The sequence below is a fragment of the Artemia franciscana genome, chromosome 2 (genome assembly GCF_032884065.1).
Source record: "Artemia franciscana chromosome 2, ASM3288406v1, whole genome shotgun sequence".
NCBI lineage: Eukaryota > Metazoa > Arthropoda > Branchiopoda > Anostraca > Artemiidae > Artemia > Artemia franciscana.
In genome coordinates, this window is record NC_088864.1 from 40,998,685 (window position 1) to 41,019,228 (window position 20,544).

At 34.4% G+C, this 20,544-nt stretch overlaps 1 protein-coding gene across 2 annotated transcripts in view; it reads right to left on the bottom strand.

Annotated features, from left to right (window-relative positions):
* Positions 1-7,312: 7,312 nt before the first annotated feature.
* LOC136041612 (actin-binding protein WASF3-like) overlaps positions 7,313-20,544 on the bottom strand; it is a 60,956-nt gene continuing 47,724 nt past the window's right edge. For both annotated transcript variants that reach the window (XM_065726321.1, XM_065726322.1), the window contains exons 8-10: positions 19,265-19,529; positions 15,662-15,806; positions 7,313-12,391 (exon numbers count right to left, since the gene is read on the bottom strand). In XM_065726321.1, coding sequence (XP_065582393.1) covers positions 12,216-12,391; positions 15,662-15,806; positions 19,265-19,529 — 586 coding nt within the window. In that variant the 3' untranslated portion in view covers positions 7,313-12,215. The remainder of the gene's footprint in view (positions 12,392-15,661; positions 15,807-19,264; positions 19,530-20,544) is intronic.

The window sequence follows — 20,544 nt, forward strand, 5'->3', positions numbered from 1 at the left end:
CATGAATTTTCAGCTACAAAATTGGTATTAGCAGGAATGGATTTTTGACTGCTGATTATCGGGGATATACAGGGATTATTATTAGAGATGAAAAACTATGTCCCTACGTCCTTAGCAATACAAAAATATATAAGAAGAAAAAACTTACAACAATATAAAATCAATAAAACTAAAATGAAATTTTTTTTTTCAAAACAGTCCCAGCATCCTTACCTCAGCGGCACTTGGACATAGGCTTAGCGGCCTGAGGACGGAACCTGGACAAAGGGCCGAAATATTGATTCTAATTTGTCTCCCACTGTCTTGGAAATTCCCTATTGTTCTTTTTGTTTTTGGTGTTATAAGTTCGATATATTTCAGAACAGCTCCAAATCCTACCAGTTTTATTTCTATTTGCTGTCATCCCAAAATTTCTGTTTCAAGCCGTCATTTCTCCTCATTTCGTCTTTATCTATGATATATCCTCTCTTCCTTAATTATAATTTTAACTGTAATTTTACTTAGGAAGTTAATCAATAGACTGTAATTTATTGGTAATATAAAAGATAAGATTGTTAACACAAAACTGGTTTTACATCGCTAAAATTGAAAAAAAAAAACTATTCAAGAATTCGATGATGCCATTCATTTAATTTTTTAAGCAATTACCTCAGTAAATTTGAATGTTCTGATCTCATAAAAGATTTCAATTAGATTAGGCAGTTCCTTATCTATCCCTGATAAAATTTCTTGAGCTTTAGAAAAATTTGTTAGAAAACAGTCTCATTTAGATAATATGAACAGAAACTTCATAGCATTGATCGGATACATGCTTGCTTTGTTTTCAATTTTACTTGGACTTTTACTTGCCGGCTTTGAATATGTAAAAAATCACTCTTCCTTCGGCCAAGCTCTTGTGTCAACAAAACTTGTGCAGTCCGACACTCCAGCAACGTATACAATAGGAATATGTTTATGTGCTGCTGGTGTTCTCGTTGCAGCTTTAGTACTGTCATACCAAGTTACCTGTAGAGATAACAGTCAATCAAGAGATGAGCTTGCAGAAAAGATAAGTGTTGATAATTTTTTTGACAGTGACGATGAGCCTGAGTATGAATCAATTAAATTGGAACTAGGTGCAGTTGAATGTACATCGCCTCCTTTAACTAGACCAGTCCAGAGGTTTTCCTCATTCCGAAGACGCGACGAAAAACTAATGACCGAAGAAGAAGAAGAATTACCATCCTATGAAGAGATAAGACGATATTCGAGCTCTTCTACTTCATACTCAACTGCAACAACTAGCCTAAGTGTAACTGCTAAAGATGTACCTTCACAGTCAATTTAAGAAATTGTACATTAAGTTATGTCTCTGTTTAATTGATTATTTATTACGTTTTATACTGCATACCGAATCACGGTTCTGTAGGTCTAATACAGTTATATTTTGTTTATCATCGTCCATCTTAGGATTTTTTTTTCTGAACAGCATCTAGCTTTAAGACCCTCTCGTCTATCTTTTCTGCATTACATTGTTGCTTCAATCTTACTTGGACCTGCCGGTTATTCTGGCCTATGTTTAGATAAAATTAAACAAAAAAATATTTACTGTTTCTTTAAATACAGACTTATTAAAATGTAATTTAGATACATTTAGTCTTCTCCGAAAATGTAACAGAAAAAGACAAAAAAGGCAAAAGACAAAATAGCTATTTCCAGCCTCTAATTTTGACTGAATAAATACCACATTTGTTTTATTTTGACCAAAATAATCTAACATAAATAATAAATTGCAGTTGCTGCATGTACATTCTTCCTGTATGAACTTTACCGCTATTGAGACAAAAAGTTTCTCCCAGCGAAATAAAAAAGGGTTTAGAGGGCACATTCTTGCCGGTTGGTGCAATTTTTTCTATTCTTCCACAAAAATTATTTTAAATATTTGGGGTGACTGGGTTAACGAAGAATCGTTTTCCTTTTTTCTAAAATGTTCAACTTTTCAGCAAATGCTGTGCACACGAAGCCGCCACCTTCAATTTTCTAACCAACACTAAGGCTGATCTTTGGATTGACACTTTCTTTGCCAAGAAATGTGCCATATTCATTTCGTACAGTTTATAATTTTATTGATTTATTTACAAATATTGTGTCTGTTGTTTATATACTAATTAATATCCATGGCTAACATAGGAGTGTAGTGGCACCAATCGGAGGAGAGGGGAATGTCTCCTTGATTCCATTTTGAAAGATTTATCGTTAGGTATTTTGACTGGAGAACCTTTTTTGGTGTTTTCATTGAAAAGAATGCTGGTCTTTTGATTTCAAAAGTCGAATAAGGTAGAATGCTAGTCTTTGATTCCAAAAGTCTTCAAAGCCAATATTATCGTACTATTATCATTTCTAATCAAACATTGAAAATGTTCTTTATCTTCATGAAAAAATAAAAGTAATTTACTTCAATGAGTTTTTATTGAACATATAACTTATGGATCCGGTTATACCATATTTACTCTACTTTTGGATTCAATATCTTACTTGTTTGTTCAAAAATAATAAAAAGTTTTGAATTAATATTATGGTATTCATGCATATGAAGTTAAATGGACAAAGGGAAAGAACTTTTCAAACGGTTCCAAGCTGTAATACAATACAGTTTGTATTGGTGCACCCCTCCCCCAAGATTTTGGAAAATAATTTTATTGGTCATTTGATTAAAAAATTCCCATTTTGACACTTTCATGGAAAAAATCCAACCAGAAAATTTTTCCTCCTATCCAAATTCCTTCCCTTTGTGTTCGTGAATTTTCGCCACTGCATGCAAAAGCTGTGTTTCTTCTTATTTTTACAGACAACACTCTAGTAACGCCTATAGTAAAGAGCCAAAAGGCTTTTACGCATTTTTACCAGAGCTACTTCATGTGGGAGGGGTGGTCATAGAGATTTTGAAGGAGACTCATTCGATTAGCATGACCCCATACAGCCCCTGGGGCAAGGACTGTAAGTTGTGCATTCCTTTCCAGGGCTAGTTGAGGGCATGTTCAAAATTAGTCTATCGGCAACCACCCTTGCCATTTTCTGATGCATCTCTAAACGCTGATTGAAATTTTGAAACAGCAATTTTTAGTCAAAAGGTCTAATAACTATGCCTATGGGGATGCCATAATCTATCATCCCCCGGGGTAAGGGTCGTTGCAATTTGCCCATTGTTCACATACAGGATTTATCATTCCGAAAGGGGGAATGTTTGATCCTGTGTGTGCCCGAAAAGGCTATGGGTATTAAGGTGAAACTTCGGGGAATGTTGAACTCGATCAGAAGACACCATGCTGATTCAGGTTATCAAAAGTACTTATCGGCAATATTTTAGGAATTTCTCAGGGTATTAGCTTAAAAATTCCAGGGTCAGTACTGCTGTTTCTACTGCGACTAATTGCGACATTGATTGCTTGCGACTGCACCTGCGGCTACTTGCGAAAGCAAATACTTGCAACTGTCGCTACTTGCGACTTTGGCTACGACTACTTGTAAATATGACGGTGACTACTTGCAATCTACCACTACTTACAACAGCGACAACTTACGAAAGTAACTGCTGACGACAGAGACAACTTGCGATTGGGATTATTTGCAACTGTGACTGCGTGTGACTGAAACTACTTGTGACTGCCACTACTTACGACTGCACTTGCTAGTGACTACGACTACCAGTGACTGCTACTTGCGACTACTTGCAAAAGGATGGTGGTAGAAACTTCGGAGGGGGATCATTTAATGTACCTTTTTAAAAAGACTCTAGAGGGATTGGAGGCAACAAATCTCCCTCCTATTCCTTTTTCGATGCCCTCACTTCAAAAATATCCAAGCAAAATTTGATATAGCCAATTTGATAAAAAAAAATAGTCAAAAAACTGATAACTCTGCCTCCTGGGATGACATGACTACCGCAGCCCCCGGGAAAAGAGTTGCATATCATTCTAGTTGTCTATTGTTTAAATATATGCTTTATTGGGAAAGGGTGGAACAATTAATCCTGCGTGAGTCCAAAAGGCTCAGGGTATTAAGGTAGAACTTTATCGAATGTTAAGCTAAATCGAAAGCACTTTTTGCATCAAGGTTATCAAATCTCATCCCTGTAATATCTTAGGAGTAGCTCAGGATATTAACCTGAAGCTTTCTTGCTGCTACAACTACTACTACTGTGTGCCGGCACCTGTGACTACTTGTGACTACGACTGTGAATAAGACTACTTGTAACTTCTGTTGCAACTTCTTGCAACTGAGACTGCAACTATTTGCAACAAATTGTAACTGCGACTGCGACGAACTGCGACTGCGACGAACTGCGACTACGACTTCTTGCGACTGAGACTACTTACGACGGCAACTACTTGCGACTGGGATGGGAACTACTTGCGATTCTGACTACAACTACTACTATTGCTACCGCTACTACTACTCTACTACTACTTATACTACAACTGTTACTAATATTAATGCTATTATTCCACCAAACCAAGGGAGTTTAAGCGTATTCATCCTATCAAAAGGGCTTATGTGCATTATATCAGAAACCTTTGAGGTTATTAAATTGGAACTTTGAGGGAAATATCGCAATAAATCAAGAGACACAAGGTGCAATCAGGTATTCAAAAGGGCTTATCTACGCTGATTTCAGGAATGACTACGAGTATTAGTTTGAATCTTTCAGAGTATGCTAAAGGGGATATTAAATTAAATCACAAGACACAATATGAATCCAGGTTGTCAATACGGTATATCTTGGATATCTCACCCACGGTCAAGGGTATAAGTTGAGAATTTCAGAGAATATTGAGGGGGATGTTGAATTTAGAGATACCATGCGCATCCCGGCTGTCAAAAGGGTGCAGCTGTAATATTTCAGGAACGGTTAAGATTATTAAGTTGAAACTTTCAGGAAATGCCGATTTGAATGATGAACTAGAAGAAACCCTATGTACCTGGGTTGTGAAAATGGTATGACTGCTATACCTCAGGAACAGCTATCACATTCAATACCACCATCCGTGGATAAGAAACAAAACAACCAAATAAACACGCATCATAGCCCATCCTTTCGGAAAAATGCAAAATTTAGCATTTTCGCAAGTTCGTTAGCAATTTAGCATTGCATTTTTCAGAATACATAAAACGTGAATTTTGCTGATGTATTAGTTGTTCCAGCTAAAGATAGGAACGAGGTCACAATTAGCGATAAGGTGAAAGTTAAAGGGAGATGAGCAAAACATTTTGACATTGTGCTAAACCAGGATAGAGTTACAGGAAGAGATATAGAAGAAAATGAAAAGGTTTGTGAAACCTTGTATGTGAAGGAGTATTTATTTTGTGAGGAAGAGTTAGTGATAGTACTAAAAGGATTAAAAAAACAATAAAGCCCCAGGTGCTGATGGCGTGGAAAATGAGTTTTTAAATATGGTGGTTTTTGAGGTTAAAAATAAGTCACTGAAGATTATGAATATGATTTTTGAAAAGGGGGAAGTACTTGGCGATTTAAGGAAAACTATAATTAAACCCCTGTATAAGAAGGGTGATAAGAGTGTCGCAATTATAGAGGCATTAATCTGGCTTCTGTAGGTAGCAAATTACTAAGTACGACAATACTTTTTGACTTAGAGATGCTCTAGACAAAGTTTTAAGAAAAGAACAGTGTAGTTTTAGGAAGGGTAGATGGTGTGTCGGATGTGATGGTTAATAATTGGGAACTACCTGAGTGATCAAACACCTTTAGTCCTCAGTTTTATAGATTATGAGAAAGCATCTGATTCATTTGATAGAAGAGCTTCAGCAAAGGTCTCATCCTTGTATGGTATACCAGACAATTGCATAAAACTAATTAATGCTATGTACAAGAACAACACTGCTGCGGTTAAGGTAGGAAATAAGGTTAAAAGCTGGTTTCGTATTAAATCAGGAGGTAAGCAGGGTTGTATACTATCCCCCTTTATATGGATCATTTTGATGGACCTTGTCTTAAGGAGCACAGGATAGGAAATGGGAGAACACGGAATCAAATGGGGAAGTAAACTTTCCTGGACATAAATTATGCTGACGATTTAAGCATCGTAGATGAAAGTTTGAGCAAAATGAATGAAATTTTTAGAAGTTTTATAAGTTCAAGGTGCTAGAATAGGGCTAAAAATTAACGTTAAGAAGACTAAGTCAATAAAGCTGGGAATAAGTGAATATGAAAAGGTTCACTTACCTTACCTTACAGCTTCACTTACCTTGGCAGCATTATTAGTAAAGATGGTGGGAGCAGTGAAGATGTTATAAGTAGAATAGCCAAGGCTCAGGGTGATTTTTTTCACAGTTAAAAAAAGTTTGGAAGAATAGGAAGATAATTCTGCAAACTAAGATGCTACAATGATGATAGCGGTCAAATATGGTTTTGAAGCATGGGTATCCTGAAAAACGGAGGATGATTTGCTAGATGTTTTCCAGAGAAATTGCATACTGATAATTTTTCGTACCCGGCTGACTGACTGAAGCCACATTCACAAATTCCTATTAGCAAGTCAAGAATATCCGACGGTAAAACGACAAAAAGAATAAAGCAAAAAAAGATTGAATTTTAAAAAATTATAATAAACTTGTAATCACCCCTTAAGTATATTTAAAAAATTGAATGCTCAAATCTGAAATGAACAAGGTTAAAACAAGAAATTGGTTGTTGTTTTTTTTTTGTTTTACAGCGATGTGAAAAGTGTATTTTGTAAATATATAAAATTATAAAACTACACAACTGGAACTTTATAATAACTATAATAAAACTACATAATTTACTCCCTTCCTTATTTAGATCCGTCAAGATGAACATTCAAAGCAAGATTAACGATATCCAAGAGAAAGAAATTCCTAAGGACCACCTTGAAATTTTTGATAATCATTACTAGTTCGAATCTTGAATTTATTTCTAATTTTAATCCAAATTTATTCTAATTCTAGTTAACTTTAATTATTTAATACAATGTTGGTTAGGTTTAGTTGATTGTGAAACTTTGGGTGTGAATGAGAATTTAGTTTCTGCAGATGCAAGGTAGGCCGTCTCATGAGGATGACCCAGAAGCCTAGAACAAAAGTGGAGTACAAATGTGATCAGAATTTTTGCAAACCACTGTATTTAAATCTGAAGAAAGTAACTATTGAATGAAGACAAGTGGAAAAAAAAGTATACATAAAGGACATGTTTTATGCAATAGAATACAAAATCTACAACTAGTAATTACTTGAAGTAGCATAAGTTGCACAAATGAAGCTTTCAGATATTCAAAAATGTCAAAACACACCACACAACTTGAAGTAAAGGAAATTTATTTCAATTCTTGAAGAAGGACAAGAGTAGTATTTACATACAATGACTAGTGCAAACATATATGTATAATATATACAAGGTAAATAACAGTGGAAAAAAGATGACACAAAAGAGGAAAAAAACAACAACAAACAAAAACATGAACAAAACTTGGGCAAATAAGATATTTGTGCTTAGCAATTAGTTCTCAGAATAACATGACACGTTTTACATAATAACTAAAATCACTGTTCGGTTTTCCATTTAGGATTTCAGTCTTGCTAATAATACTACAGTACGGAGTACTAATCTCTAATCCCTTTTAAAATTACAGAATGATAAAGGATAATACCGTTAAGTCCTATATTCTTTGGCAAATGTTTCATGCTCTAAATGTTTTGACTAATCCTAAAATTTTAACATACAACTTTTTTATTTTACCCAATAGAAAAAAGTCTCTATGTTCATTTTACAAAAATTCACAAAACAAACCTTATACTTTCACCATGAAATACTGCAATAACTCTAGAACTAGTATAATTGATATAATTATATACTGCAATTTAATTATGCATGAAACATGAAAAAGATCCAAAAATGAATACCTTTTTTCTCCTCAAAACTGCAAATCTACATATAGAAACTGATACATCTCACTTGTGAACAACGAATTATTCACAACACCGAAATCAATATAGGCTGATAGCACGGCAATATCCATGATTTTTGTCCAAGGGGGAAAGGGGGACTACAAAAACTTTAAAAACAAAACAGAAATCTGTTCATATGCATTTTGTTACGTTCTTACGAATCGGAGAAAAATTTAGAAAGAAGGGGGGGATATTCAAACCCTTAGCCCTCCTCCTGGATATAGCCATGGTTGAAAATTATCTATCTGATGAGCCCTGATTGACAGCTAATTATCATTTTCTATTTTCATTTATTTTAATAGACTGTTCTTTTAAATAGGTGCTGCATGTTTTTTTTTGAAACCATGCATTCATTAGTAACGACCTTGCGTCCTGCGGACAATGTGTTGGTTATTGGTCCTCCTTAGTCCCAGCTACTATGGTCAATTTCTTAATTTCAAGGTTTAAATTCTCATTCAACTGCGTACTTATGGTAGAATCAATAAAGAAAACAGTTCAATTATTTGTTGAATTTACTTTTGTATAAAAAAAGGGCGCTTTTTGTCCGTTTTTTGCCAAATACCGATATTCACTAAGTTATTCCAACGGGGTATGAAAAGCTTTGTATTTCACCTATTCAGATCTTAAAGGTGAGTAAGGTTCCCGACAAGACTTAGCTGGCATAAAAATACCAAAATAAAATTAATGTTGCTTATTAACAAGATACATCCCTTTTAATGTGCCAGAACTGCTTTCTTTCCGTGAGCACAGATACGAATTTATCCTCAAGTTTGGACACTCACTACTTCCGAGTCAAAAGCATCGGTCGTTGTTGTCAACTCCTTGTACAAAGTGTCTGCCTACCCGAAGCAGTAAAAAAATCGAACCATTGAGACGTCACATCCATCGTTTCACCAACTTTTTTGTTTATCGACCTTTTTTTTATCAGTGTATTTAATCAATCGTAATTTAGTTGCAGCCAAGGCGAAAATTATGAAAGTTATTTTTATTAAGTGAATTTTGAATTAGCAATGAATTTTATATTTCTGAGCTCTTCTCGGAATAATCTACTCAACTCCCATCCCAAACTCCAACCGAAATATGAATGTATTTTAAAATATGAGCTAGATACTGGAATAAATAGATCATTCCAGTCGAACAAGCTTATAGTTGAACTAGGTGGCATGTAAACCTTGGCTAAAGGAAAAAATCTACATAAAGCATTTCCGATTACCGTACCCAAACTGCATCGACAAGTGATCTCTGCGAAGTCTCTAAATCTCTCATTTTCGGTTTTTAGATATTGAATATACAATGTGCATCTTGTTTTGTTATATAACAAAGCAGTTTTCAATGCGCAATTCCTCAAAACAAATATTATTCACAAGCACAAGGATTTTCAAAGGTCATGTAAAAAGAAACAAAAATTCTATTGCATCTATTGTTCCTTAATATAATTGCAAATGAGTTTAGTATAAATGTTGATTGAAGAATTGGTACTGTCACAGGCATTGGTTTTGGAGTGAGGGAAGCGGTACAAGTGCACAAGCCCCCCCCCCTCCCCTCTACAAACAGACAAATGATCCGAAAAATAAAGGAAATACGGAAAAAATCACATTTTACTTCAAGGGAAAGGATTTAGCCAACCCCACCCCCTACCCCCCTTGCACACACGCCTGACAATAAAGGAAAGCTAGATACAACATAACTTTTTAAATGTATTCTGTTTGTGGGTGGTCAATCAATCAAATACACAAAACAAAGGGCAACAGAGTAAATAACAAGAACACATATTAGACACTGACTATGTCCTTGATATGCGTCCTTGTAAATCATTAAAGCAACTTTCAAATTTAAAACATTTAAATGCTTGTAAATCTATAAGTATACCTATCTACATAAAAGAACAAACGAAAACTTAATACTGAATCTTTGCACCACTTCTGAGAGAAATTGAGCTGTTAAGAACAATAGCAACGCACAAATACGTTTTAAAGCTTTGTGCTGAGAGATAATCCAAGATCAGCAATTTTGTAACTGCTAAAACTTCTTCTCTCTCAATTGAGCCACTCAGAAGCCATACCAATCAAGTCCAATTTTTATTTAAGAGTCAAAGCAATTGACTGACTCTTAAATTTACAGTTCCAAAAGGATAGTCCCTAGCAATGAGTGCTAATGCCGAAAAAAATAAATATTTTGGCAATTAAATATTCAACGATCATTCTGAGAAGCCAGCACTGAAATAAACTTTAATACATGCTCAAACGTTAAAACAAATCCAGAGCATTTTGTCGCAAAATGACTGGACCATTGAAATCAAAAACAAGAATGCAACTTTTTCGAAATTTCCCCATAGTTAAACTGATGATCTTAATCGATTTGATTGATTGAAATCGAATCGTTTAGCGCTCAGAATCAGTCAGCTATTAATAGCCATATAGTCGAATAAATAGACACACCAAGTAAGTGAAGATTTTTTTTCGAGAATTTTTTTACTCTAGCATTTAATATAAGAAAAAAGTAGTAGCACCTGACAAAGTTTCCACGCAAACTGACCAACCAACTATTAATCTCGTTTGTTGTCAACAACAAAAATTGCATTGAAGGGACAAGTACTGATGCGTATGTAACACCTTCTCTCTAGTAGTATGAAATAAAATCAGTAACCAGTCGTTCCGTGAGAATGGCCTCTTGAAAACAGCAACTGGGACTACGCTCATAGACAAGAGAATAAAATAAGGATACGAAAGAATTGTTATCCCTATCCATAAACTATTTTTGTACACTGGGATCCAAAAACACATATCCTCTTGAGGTATTTACAATCTTTGGGCAATATCTTATTTTAGGTCTGTCTGTCTTCTTAATATACCCCAGCATTCGCACAGACTTTTCGCAAATAGGGTAAATCTATACTCTCATTTTTCTTAAACATATCCCAAGAGAAATAAGAGATTTACAAATATTTCTCACAGTGAAATTATGTACAGCTAGGCTATTTTGCTGTTTAGCACAATTTCTATCAACAAGCGGCAAAGGAATTCGTCCGAATCTCAGGAAACTGTAAGATTTAAGGATTGGAATTAAGGATTAAGGACTGTAAGATTTCCGCCCTCTTTAAACATTGGGCGGAAATATTTTATCTGTTCGCAATAAATGCAACGTTATCAACAGATTAGGAGCAAAAATGTAAATTAACTTTTAGGATGTCGGGACAGCTAGCAGTCGTGGATATATATATATATATATATATATATATATATATATATATATATATATATATATATATATATATATATATATATATATATATATATATATATATATATATATATATATATATATATATATAGCTTAACTCCATTTTTCTTACACTTTGCACTAAAAAAACGAACCCTTCTTTTTTAGAAGGGGAGGGGTAAGAATATCACACATTCCTATGTATGTCCTTGCCAAAAAGAGAAATATACAACAGCCGTTCGAAGCGAAGATATCAACATTTTTTAGTTCGAAGAAATGCAATTTTTCGAAATGGATTGCAAAGGGCCCAACCCTTTGTAAATCGTATCGATATGACTTCAATATCTGTATATATTCGTGTATATATATATATTCGTGTATATATATATATATATATATATATATATATATATATATATATATATATATATATATATATATATATATACTTGCTGTTGAAAATTATCGGAGCAATAAATCGTTGTTCGTTTTTTAACTTTAGATATCATAAAGAAATGAACTAAAAATAGGAATTACTACCAAAATACGGGAATGGGCTTAAAAGTTTAAGTAAAAAATCAAACCAGGATGGATCTTCAGTTTAAGCTTTCCCTGATAATTGTTTCATGGACCTTACTGATAAATTTGGCTTCTGAGTAGTTCGGCTGTTGAACAGACTAGGCATGAAGTGAAAGATTTATAACAAACAAAACACGGCAAAAATTATGGAAACTCAACTGAACAAATAGGTACATATACATAAAAAATTCAAGTTCTTTTTGTTTTCAAAAGCAACAAAAACAAAGCATTAATTTTGGATGTTGATATTACCATTTCATAGTAGAAACAGAGTAAAAAACAGATTACTGCAGAACATCAAGCAAAACACATGGAATGAATATATTTCATTAGGTCAATAAAACGGACACGACTAAAGCATCAAGCATTCCAACTCATCACTTGATTTCAAAACTTTTGTACATTCCTTCAAGATCAGAGCTAAACAAGAAGGGGCTCTAAATTTAATTGTTCCGAAATTAAGCTTCCGTTTCATCACCCCATTCACCGGAACTGTCACTGTCCGATTCCGTGTCCGAAAATTCAATAGCTACACGCCGAGCCAAAATTGAGGCAACATCATGTAGACCATTTGTGCTGGGTTCACTCTCTCTTGATTTAATCTTTTGTTCTTCAACTTTTCTAAGTGATATCCCTATAATACAATTTTTAGCTACAACTTCATAGTACACTAATTAACACCATGCATTTAATAACAATTACACTTCTTAGTTCTCTATTTCATGGTGGTTGAAGCAAAACCCTTCATGAAAAAAAAGTTGAGTGACGCATAAAAAAAATTAGCCCTAAGATTATATTTATCACAAGGCATATGCATAAATATACATTTTCTGTTCTCTTCTTTATATACGAAAGACCAAACATTATACATTTGTGTATGCTGTACACAAAAAGAACCATCGGCTGATCAATTTTTTTGTTTTTGTAAATAAAGTGAGAAGAAAAATTTGTAAAATTCCTGTCAAAATGTTGTAATCCATTTGCAACGGCCTAAGCTTCCACCCCCTTGCGAAATGAGGGCCTTTCACTAGCGATGAATGCTTGAATTGCTTAAGATATTGGCCGAGTGAAGCATATACATATGTATGTATATTAGACCTTATAAATAAAAGAAATAGTACATAGCTAAAGCAAGCAACTGATATATTCGTTCAGCTTATAAACAGAAGAAACAATGTTATCAGTTCCCAAATTGAGCAGGATAAACAAAACGGTCACCGACTATGCGATGTGAAACGATCTTGCGGTTGGAGAGTTCTTATTGGTTGCACAGGCTTACCACTTGTACTCGAGAAAGAAATGTAATTGCTGATACTAGAAGCATGTTCTCATACATGGCTTATGGCACCACAACGGTTGGAAAAAAGAATTCCTGGATTCGTTACAAAAATGGCGTTTACCTCTGAGTATTCAAGCAAAAAAAAAAGAAAAAAACGTCATCGTAAAAGTATTGCATTTACGTATTAAAATTGTTTCGATAATATTTTAGATCCAGACACAATAAAATTTCCTCATAGTTACTGGCTAAAATATTTCTTTTGAGTTTTTCGTGTAATAATGGCAAAAAACATGCTTAAGAAACTGTTCAGTTTCCAAAAATTGATCCAACTAGAAGAAAGAACAGAAACACTGCTTCCGTTTTATCGATTTTGATACTGATTTTATCAGAAATTTGAGGTTTTGAAAAGAATCCACCTTTATGATGGAACAACAAAAATTCGTAACCAAAATCTACTTAATATTTTTTCATGAAATCCAGCAATTTTTGATAAGGTTTTTGAGCAATAAAACAGCAATCAGGCAATGTTTCCCTCTTCCACCTACACTAATATGATTATGGCTTAATTCTGCTGCAAAACTTGACACTCTCTCCAGTTTTCCGAACCCTTACATTTATTCTTGGCCCCTCGAGCTTTCAATTTAGTAATTACTGACTTGATAGGTGCAGTAAGCCTTCCAAAAATCACGTTTGAACGAGTAAAGTAAATATCCCCAAATTAAACATTTGATTTGTCCGTTCTTTCTTTTTTTAAGACAAGAGCCATACTATTGAAGTCCTTATCCGTCAAAGCATAAATAGTAGCATTCCAGAGTATTCCCTGTTGCCGAGGAGTAGATCTCAGAGTTTCCAATTAATATTAGAATTAGGGTGAGAATCAGCAATTATATTTTCGTAAACAAACAGTAGCATTATTCTCATATTAATACATCAAAAGTATTACTAAGCAACGCTCACTGCGATAAATTAATGGTGACAATGAACACACTATAACACAGAGCAATATATATATATATATATATATATATATATATATATATATATATATATATATATATATATATATATATACTGATGCGTATGTAACACCTTCTCTCTAGTAGTATGAATTAAAATCAGTAACCAGTCGTTCCGTGAGAATGGTCTCTTGAAAACAGCAACTGGGACTACGCTCATAGACAAGTGAATAAAATAAGGATACAAAAGAATTGTTATCCCTATCCATAAACTATTTTTGTACACCGGGATCCAAAAACACATATCCTCTTGAGGTATTTACAATCTTTGGGCAATATCTTATTTTAGGTCTGTCTGTCTTCTTAATATACCCCAACATTCGCACAGACTTTTCGCAAATAGGGTAAATCTATACTCTCATTTTTCTTAAACATATCCCAAGAGAAATAAGAGATTTACAAATATTTCTCACAGTGAAATTATGTACAGCTAGGCTATTTTTCTGTTTAGCACAATTTCTATCAACAAGCGGCAAAGGAATTCGTCCGAATCTCAGGAAACTGTAAGATTTAAGGATCTCTTTAAACATTGGGCGGAAATATTTTATCTGTTCGCAATAAATACAACGTTATCAACAGATTAGGAGCAAAAATGTAAATTAACTTTTGGGATGTCGGGACAGTTAGCAGTCGTGGATATATATATATATATATATATATATATAGCTTAACTCCATTTTTCTTACACTTTGCACTAAAAAAACGAACCCTTCTTTTTTAGAAGGGGAGAGGTAAGAATATTACACATTCCTATGTATGTCCTTGCCAAAAAAGAGAAATATACAACAGCCGTTCGAAGCGAAGATATCACAGACGAAATTGAACTTAGATTGAATGTAAATACCAGAGACGAGGTGGGAACTCTTAGTTTGTCCACTTGGATGTTAGTTTTGCAACATAAATTAGAATTAACAAGAAATTGGAGAGAAGATACAAGATTAAAAAAAAAATAGACAGCGTAAAAAAACATACAAGTGAGAAGAATCACCCTATCAAGGAGACAATATTATCCGAATATCCCACACAACCATCCACAAATAGTAAAGAAAATGCATGCAAGAGGGATTATTCCGAAGCCTGAATTTTGTACCTCAGATAGGATTTGAAAGAGAATGTGTTGCTAGATTATTCTGAAGATCAATTTCATATATGCTAATTCCTTGGGAAGTCATCAATCTTAGGCAGCCTAACGCTGTGGCGAGTTCGCAATAGTAGTAGCTGAAAGTGGAGTTGTTTTTTATATATATTCATAAGTAGAATAATAGAACTCCAAAGGATATCTTTTCAGGGTATAATTGGATTCAACTTCTAGTAGTTTTTTATTTAACGGTTCTAGCTGCTTTTTACTATGCAAATACGTTTAGCATTTCTGAAGCATTACAGCAAGAATAACCCATTATTAAACTGAAAATTAGGTCATTAATTGAGAGATTTGATGAATGAAAAGGCTCAAACGGCAGGAGAATAAACAATTTATTGTACGATATCCTCTATCTTCAAACACCTATTTTTTTCCTTTTTTTTAATTTTAACAGAATAATGACAGGATTCAAAAGAAAATAAAGTAAAGAAAGATTTCTTTTCTGCTAAGAGAGTAAATAAAAAGTACCTTCTCTAATTGCTCTGAGTAGACCACTTCGAGCGTCGTCTATACGAGGCAGTGTTTGCTTCGGTTTTGGCTGTATTAAAGTTGGCGACTTGACTGGCGATATTGCAAGAGAGCCTTCCCCTGGTGGAGGAGGGGGAGATGGAGGCTATAAAATAAAATGAGTCAATACTTTTCACTGTGACTTGAAATGAAAATTGCACCTCCATTTTTTCCCCAATGAGTTAATCCTCCAACTCTTTGTACAGAGAAACTTTAAAAAAATGAACAGTAATTATTCTAAAAATTCCAAAATTAGAACTTTAAAGATGGATGTGAAACCTGTTTAATATAAATTACAAAAAAACGTTATAAATAAAATATTCTTTTAAAAAAACAAGAATATGAACGCTTGCAAACTTTGCATAACTATTAAAATATATATATATATATTTTTAATGCAAAGCTGCTAGCATCAAGGTAAAGGATTTTTCTGTAAATAAGGACTCTGATTGAAAAAAAAATGCGGATTTAAAAAACTCTAAAAAAAGATTATACAAATCATTAATCTTTTACTGAATCCCCACTTTCGTACGATCCAAGCTTCTTCTTCGTCTTTTTCTTTTCTTTTTTTTTCTATCAGCAGTTTCCAATATTAAACCTAATATAGCACTCTTGCGAAAATAAGAGTGGATTGAAAAAAAGAAACAAATACAAACACCAAAAAAAGAAGAAAGAAGAACCATTGTCTTGAATAGAATTAGCCCCAAGAGTTTGAAATGCTAAAGGGTTACCCATCCGTACAGTTTATCAGAGAAGAGAATCAATCTGATTAACTACACAGATCCTATGTTGGTTGGTGCATCGTTTTTCTGACATACCCAGTGACAGGCCAAGTACACACTCGCAGCATCTATTGGCAGCCTACATTTGAGAATGGCAACCTCTTTTGACAAAGGAGTCATTTTTAAATCACCCCTAAAAGAACCAAGGACATCAAAACAAAAATATTTTCCACCTAAACCCGTTTTAGGTCTTAATACTTTAAACCGCAATTTTTTAAGAATTTATTTTTTCTATTTCGAAATTATGAAGTTCTTAGGACAGAATCAGTGCTGCGACGTTGAACTGTGGAAATAAATAAACGAACTAATTCCCAATGACAACTTTCCAAAGTCTATCAATTCCAAAGTCTGGGTAGCTTATGGTTAAACAAATTCACATGTAACATCTGGGTTTTAGATGCCAAATGAGGCGGGAAATAGCCTGATACGGCTCCAGATACAAGTAAGTACACCTTCTTAAGCTGTTTGATGTCGAAGTTTTCAGATTGTTTTTGCTGATTTTTTGGCACTTTTTTTTATTTATTTAGCGCCTGCTACTACCATAAAATGAATAACAAGATATATAGGTCGTTTTTCGCGAAAAATTACGTACCATATTTGCCCTAAAGATATATATGGTTGTGTAAGTTTCCACTTAGGCGGTTTCAAACAATCAAATTGATTTTCACTGTCTTTGATATTTCAAGAGTCAATCCAGAAAATGAACTATGAAATTTTCATCAGTACACTAAATAATCAAAAACTATATAATTACTAAATGTGTAATGACATTAAATCAGTAAACTAGGAAAAATAAGGCAATATTTTTAGCCTATTCCTCATGTAAAGGTTGTTCAAAGTGCGTTTAACTGTCGAATGACAAAGATTATGGAATGCTAACATAGATTCACAAAGGCTATATCTGGGACCATCATGGTATAATTTTTTTTTAATAATATAAAAAAATGATTGTTAATTAAATTTCCTTTTATATTGCAATCCAGTTTTGTCAACGACACAGATCACGCAAATATGACTGAACTCGATAACATTGGTTTATATAATGGGGATATATACAACTTCACTAGTATAGATATAACACGTCTGATGGCAAAGAATTTAACCAAAGAAAATATATTTTGGAAATCAAATTTATCTAGTCTGAGTGTTCGAGTTCATACAACTGGCGGAAGTAATCGGCATGGTTTTATTGCCGAAATTCTGGCCCTACCCGTTGCATCTTTTGACATGGGTAATATATGATTTTTTTTTTTTTTTTTTTTTTCGCTTAGTTTTCTATTTTCGAGAAACTTAAGCTAGAAACTTAAGCCCCATTTTTCCTTCTTCCTCCATCCCCTTCCTTTGTTTCTTCCTTTTTTTAAATCGACTTGGGCTATGTTTGTATGTTTAGTGTCATTCAGGTTTTTGTAACCAATTGAAGTATTGCTCAGTTATTATAGATGTTCAATCAGGAGCAATATTTTCTGAAAACAAAACTCTAAATGACGATTTCAACAATTGACTTGAGCTGTCAAGTAATTTATGGAGCTAAAAAAACTTTTATTGTGTGGCTACAAATTCTTTTCTCCCAACAGCAACACAACAGCAACGGCCATGGAAAACACTATCCCCTTTGCAAACGTAAAGGCAATTAAAACTGATCATTGATGAAAGCAAAGAATATTTATAATGCCGATGACAGCAATTTCTTCTGTATCAACTTAGATAAGGGGGTAAAACTTAAGGGTCAAATCCAGTAAGAGGGAAATAATTCCTAGTTTTAAACCTTAATACAAAACAGGAAATTCAGCTTCCATCCATCGTTCAAGTGTCAACCATAGTAGTTCATGCTATCTTTAGTAGTTGGAGAGTAATAGTGCCCATATTATCGTCGAGTCCCAAACGGAAGGGTGTTTCAGATGCTTCAAACATTTTAAAAGAAAGCGTAAATAGATTTTAAATTTTTCGCCAAACAATTTTTGTTTAAGGGTCTAACTAAGAGAAATCAAACCCCCATTGCACTTCCTGGATTAAGGGCCAAGAAACGGAGATCAGCACCACCGGTACGGACTGTAAAGTCTAATGCCGTATCCTTTACCTTTTATCCTTTAACTAAGAGAAATCTGTGAAAAGTAGTCTGTAGTTGAATGGCATGGCATCAATTTCGTATATTGTACATAAAATCAAATTACAGAATCCTTAAAAGTAGAAAAAAAAAAGAAATTCAAGTCCCAACGCAGTACTGTTAAATTCTACGAGCCAACCAATTATTCAACTAGCTAGTTGGACCCTTTTGTATGGGCACGACAATATGTACTTTATCTAAGGCCCTTTACATGACAAGATGTGTACAAAACAATTAAAGAAATTAAATTAACTGCCCGGAAAGAGATTCTAATATTAAACAACGGATAAATTGTCTTCTATCTCACCTGACCATGCCCGATGTCAGCACCATTCTAGTAAACATTTTGACCCATAGAACTATAAACACTGTAGACGCAATAACGTTGCATTAAGTTCAATTTATAAACTCAATGAAATATGAGATTGGAAATCCTACTTCTTCAGCAAGACTAAGTAGAGGGGTGGGGGTTAAACATAAACAGACTCACCACATTTTAAATACATGTTTTTTTATGACAGATTTTACAATATACATCTTAGAAGTGCAATTCATTACGCAATATGTAAGCCTATACGTCATCTAGTTTCAACGTAAACAATCGCCATCATCTCTTTCTTTAAGAACTGTACTCACTTGATATTACTATCTACAAATATATGAAAAAGAATATCTTACTTGATTTTTCATTGACATTAGTGGTGGTGGAGGTGGAGGACTAGCAGTTGGAGGAGGAGGTGGTGGTGGAGGAGGTTCAGTAGCAGGTCTCGTTGGTGGTACTATTTCTCTTTCTCCAAATTCTTCATGAGGGGGAGATGGTGGCGGCGGTAAGTCCAATTCCGAATTGTCAAAGTTTGGCATCTTAATATGGTTTTGACTAAAGTCACTTGGAGGAGGTGGAGGCGGCGGGAGGCTATCCCTTGCACTCACACGGTTACGCAAACTAAAAGTAAAATATAATTACGTAATTTTTTAGATAATGTTGAGTGGATTGAATTCATTGGTAGTATCATATAACATAGAACGGCACAATATTGAGTGGCCGTTTCTTTAATTCTCAATTAAACAAATTAGAAATTGTTCCCAAATATTCATTCCTGATCCCTGTTACGGGAATCTGACAAAAGATATAAAGGCATAGTTGATGTAATCAATAAATAGGAATAATTAGTGTTGATACAAGCTTTTCAGATCAATTTCTTGCCATTATAATTTTTCCGGTCTTAGAAAAACAAGGTAAAACCCAAAAACGTAGAATAGTGGCGCTTTAGTTTTCATGAGAGTAAAAAGCTCTTTTTCATCACCATTGTAGTCTTTAGTTTTCATTTAGTCTTCCCCCTTATCAGGATGACCAAACAACAAAGTAGTGAAGCTTGTGTCTTATTATCCGGTTGAAAAGTAAACTGAGGAAAGGTTCAACTAAAAAAAAAAGCCGAAACTAGAGCACTAGCAATAACGACACGTAGAATCTAAAAGACAACTTAGCGGGGAAAATATTCCAGCAAGAGCCTCTTTTGGGACATTTCAAATACACCAAGGAAACTGACTTGACTTGACTTACTTGACTTAATACTCCTGCCGAAATGCTTCCGCCGTCGAGTGATGCTACATGGTTCCTCCATTTGGACCGGTCTCTTGCAAGGATGTGGACATCTTTCTGAATATTTGCCATGACTAAGAAGGCACCTGTCGTGTCCTTCCATCTGGTTGGGGGACGACCTCTTGGGCGTTTCCCACCGTGCAGCACGGGATCAAAGTCAAAAATCGTTCGTGCGAGAGTGTCGGGGGGCATGCGAAGGAGATGTCCGTACCAGCGTAGTGTCCGTTGGGCGAGTCGGACTGAGAAGGGCGTTTGAGCAGTTAACGCCAGGAGGATCTCGTTGCTAACAAAATCGTGCCAGCATAGTCCTTCAATGCGGCGAAGATGTTTTGTTTGGGCTATATTTACGGTGCTAAGC